Genomic DNA, 4,564 nt, shown 5'->3' on the forward strand with positions numbered 1-4,564 from the left:
TAACTTCCACTCGACAGAGACGCCGAGAGCTAGCGTCCGTGACTAACTTCCACTCGACAGAGACGCCGAGAGCTAGCGTCCGTGACTAACTTCCACTCAACAGAGACGGCGAGAGCTAGCGTCCGTGACTAACTTCCACTAGACAGAGACGCCGAGAGCTAGCGTCCGTGACTAACTTCCACTCGACAGAGACGCCGAGAGCTAGCGTCCGTGACTAACTTCCACTCGACAGAGACGCCGAGAGCTAGCGTCCGTGACTAACTTCCACTCAACAGAGACGGCGAGAGCTAGCGTCCGTGACTAACTTCCACTCGACAGAGACGCCGAGAGCTAGCGTCCGTGACTAACTTCCACTCGACAGAGACGCCGAGAGCTAGCGTCCGTGACTAACTTCCACTCGACAGAGACGCCGAGAGCTAGCGTCCGTGACTAACTTCGACTTGACAGAGCTCTTACATGAGCTTTATTAGACAGGTGAGCAAATGTACATAAAACTAATAAATGTTATATAGCTCAACATGATGAAATGTTATAATAAGATCAGTATGTTATTCTAATGTTGATCTAGCGTACCGCTAGTCTCATACAGACTAACGGACACAGAATAATATTATGACTTTAACACACTCAATGCAGTTTAGTGTGATCGTGTAGAGCGAGAGACAGCGCTGCGTTTCCTCACGCTTCATTCGTCTCATAAACTTGCGTGAGTAATTCAGCACTTGCGTATAAGTTCGGCAGAATGAAATGTCCTCATTCCTTTATATCCGCGGGACTCGCGTGTGGCGCTGATATCCGTCTCTCATTAGCACTCGCGCCCGCTTCACACCACAGTCATGATACAAACATCAGTGTATTCACTCATCCAGAAACATTATTAGATCATCAGCTGACGACGAGTCCACGATTCCGCCTATCTCTGCGTCATCAACCTACGCCTGTGTTACTGGAAGAGGTTAGCGACCGCTAGCGGGGGAAAAAAATACATATTGTAGCTTTAAATCATCGAATAGCTTTTTTAATAAACAAGTTAAATAATTTCAGTTGGTTTGTGATATTTTTTATTAAATGGATTTGAGGCGATCTGCTGTATAATTCATCCTATCAAATGCATCATCGCAATCTTTACGTAAAACTTAAATGTCACATGACTATGAAATATTAAACAAATTACTGTAAACAACAGCAGATATAGATGAAAGTTTTAAACATGCTGAATACTGAAACCTACAAGATTAAATAAATAACTGAAGATCAAACAACACTGTGACCAAAGCTGGATAACGTGAGAAATAATCACATTAAAAACTGGATGTTAATGGCATGTGTTCATCCACAAAATCAGTTTCATAATCCAGATATAAAGACTCTTGAACAGAATGAGCTGAAGTGACTCAGACACATGAGAATATCTGGATATTATATCAATATATCTCTGTTATACTGAGCTCTCAAATTACAGGCAGAATCATGTATATACCAATCAGCCAATCGATGTAAAACCAACAATACAATAAAAATATTTATATTTTCCTCTGTTTTTCTCTAAATAAACACAAGAATGAGGCTCAATCATAATCATTTATATGTAATAATATTAATAGACCTCCATTATCAAACAAACACATTGTGTGTGACTGACGCAAACGAACCGATTCGAGGAACTGAACTGACTCTGAGTCGGGTCAGCGTTCAGACTCCTCTGCTTATATAGCCGTAAATAGCTGCAATCAAACATATTCACGAGGACACGGTGAATATATATCGCAAATATTCCACACACCAGCTTTCACAGAAACACAGACAGAAGTGAACCTCCATCAGTCTGACGAGCGTTTTAAAGAGTCAGGAGTGAATGCAAGCGAGTAAGATTCACTTCAGCAGTCTCTAATTTAGGCAAATGTGGCGCGTTTACTCCTAAAGTGCCCCTATTATGCTCATCTAATATTCCCTGTCGCGCAGTGTGTAATAAAGCTGTCTGTGGATGTAGAAGCTCTGCAGTTCACTAATGCAGATCAATGGAGTTTTGTTTCCTAAAGGAAAGTGATTCTGAACTCAACGAGTCGTCAGTAATTCAGTCTCACTTCCTGCTGAGCCTGCATGTTTGTAACTAATTAGCATGATGCCCGTCTGTGGTCTTGATTGGCTGATCAGCGTCTCTTAGCCCCGCCCTCAAACACTGTAGTGTGTCTGAGACTGGAAGAGTTCATGTTGTTCGTGTGGAGATGGCGCTGTTCTCTGAGATCGAGACGGTAGAACCCACGCCATCGTCACTGTTCGTATCACTGTGATCAAGAGCTGAGATTCAGATATGATAATGAGCGTTTGCTTTCTGACCAATCAGAGCAGAGCAGCTCTCAGAGAGGCGGGGTTTAGAGAGACTGAATCTTCAAACGAAGCGTTACAGAGACTGAGAGTAAAGAGCTGTGGAGATTATGGGGAAATGTGTGTGTTTGAGCTTGAATGCATGAGAACTATTGTAGGAGACGCAAAACAACACTACAATATTTAAAATAGCACAATAGGGGCACTTTAACCCTCATCCTTCCCTCAGGTCATTTTGACCCGAAATAAAAAAAATGTTTATAAAGTGTTCATCAGAGGGTCCAAGACCCCAAGACTTTTGTTGCACTTGAACCACAAATACACAAAAAATAAATGGATTAGAAAAGTTTTGTGGTTAAAAATTTTAAAAAGTAACAAATCCTTCCCTCACGACTCAATTTGAGCCCTTAGGAATGAATGGATGCGAGGAATGCTTCAGTTCACATAGACACACCTAAAACTGCTCAAACTTTACCAAAAAATTATTGTATAATGTGTACATGTGTGTCTGAACACACACTGAGGAGAACTGTCTTTAGGACCCAGAGGAACAGCTCGTCTGCTCCATATAGAGATATAAGCCCATCTAGAGTCAGGAAATATCATCATCATCATTATTCCACAAGAGGTCGACAGAGACTCCCAGTGTAAGAGATTTAATTAAAGTGTCTTGCATGAAATTATTAGAGTTATTTTGAATTTAAGTTGAAAGTGTGAGGAATGTGCTTACATTACCATTTATTTATGGATCAAATCTAATTTAAAGGTAAATAAAACAAAAAATAACACAAAAATCTCCAAAAAAAATACATTAAAAATAGAAAAAATATTATCAAAATTAAATAAAATAAGCTTTCTGGAAAATAATATTTTTTTAAATGATAATTTCAGGGGTTCGGGTAATTTTGACCCGAGACGGAAGGACGTGTTACAGAGTAAGAGGGAAGGATGTTAATAATCCGGAACAGTGTCGTGAGCGTCTGCTGATCATCAGCAGTTTATTACTGTTTATTGCTGAGTTTGTCACTAGTGAACATTACAAACAAATAACCGGAATCATGCGGTTTTACTAGACAAGTAAATTAAGTTTGCATCATTATTTTCCTGTTTATGACTGTGACGCTGCTTTAAAGCGCTGCTGACTGACACACTTCCTGTCCTCTGTGACGATGATGCGTTTCCTGTGTGCCGGTGATGCGTATCCTGCGAGTCGGTTACGTGCGCTCCTGGTGTCTCCTGGGCCGGCGTGTGCGCAGGTCTGCGAGGCTGCGAGTGTGTCGCGCGTGCCGCTGGACGCCGGGCGAGTGCAGCTCCTCCTCCAGGGGTCGGGGGTCGTCAGGGGTGTACACGGGGCGGGGCGGAGGGTAGTTGGGCTGGTAGTCGGTGCCGTAGCTGCCGTACGGGTCACTGTCCTCCTCAACGTCGGGTCCGTACGGCTGAACTACAGGGACATCAGCGTCAGTGAGGTCATGAAAGCCCCGGTTCTGACCCGCACATACACACACACACACACACACACACACACACACACACACACACACACACACACACACACACACACACACACACACACACACACACACACACACACACACACACACACACACTCACCTCCCACGTTGTACCCGAGGCAGGCGTTCTGGTCGCAGTATCCGGCTGGGCCCGGGGGTCCCACTGGTCCTGGTGTTCCGGGTCTGCCGGGGCTTCCAGGGTTACCGGGGCGACCAGAGGGACCAGTACTTCCTGTTCGGCCTTCACCAGGGGGTCCTGTGGACAACAGGAAACAGATTCTTCAACTTCCTGTTCATATTCTATCCAGTAATGTGGCTGTCAAATAAGGTGCCCTTAAACACACACACCCTCTGGGGTCGGCGATCGCGCCGGCGCGATTTGCGTGATTTTCCCCACATTGCAACTAAACAGACCTAAAATACTCCGTCATTAATGGTCATACAGACTTAATATGAAAAAAGGATCTGTGAGATGTCTACTTGTGTATGTGTCCACTTACAATCAAAACAAAACGTGCTTTTTTAAAATAAAGAAATTAAACAGGGTGTGCATTCTGTCTCTCCGTCTCGTGAACTTTTTTTTCTTGAGCACGTCTCTAAACAAACAAAACAGACAGACTGGCGTAACCGACCGTCTGCTAGCGGCCTCACGTCACCAAGGTCAGATAATCCCATCACATAGAGACTGTGCCTGTTCCCCGAATTTGGAAATCCCAAAAACGTTCAAA

At 43.7% G+C, this 4,564-nt stretch overlaps 1 protein-coding gene across 3 annotated transcripts in view; it reads right to left on the reverse strand.

The window, feature by feature from the left end:
- Nucleotides 1–1,003: 1,003 nt before the first annotated feature.
- Nucleotides 1,004–4,564, reverse strand: part of col14a1b (collagen, type XIV, alpha 1b) — an 87,586-nt gene continuing 84,025 nt past the window's right edge. For all 3 annotated transcript variants that reach the window (XM_079592076.1, XM_079592075.1, XM_079592074.1), the window contains 2 exons: nt 3,937–4,092; nt 1,004–3,766 (listed from right to left, as the gene is read on the reverse strand). In XM_079592076.1, the coding sequence (XP_079448202.1) occupies nt 3,540–3,766; nt 3,937–4,092 (383 nt within the window). In that variant the 3' untranslated portion in view covers nt 1,004–3,539. The remainder of the gene's footprint in view (nt 3,767–3,936; nt 4,093–4,564) is intronic.

The sequence above is a fragment of the Phoxinus phoxinus genome (genome assembly GCF_949152265.1).
Source record: "Phoxinus phoxinus genome assembly, chromosome: 19".
In the NCBI taxonomy this organism is placed as follows: domain Eukaryota; kingdom Metazoa; phylum Chordata; class Actinopteri; order Cypriniformes; family Leuciscidae; genus Phoxinus; species Phoxinus phoxinus.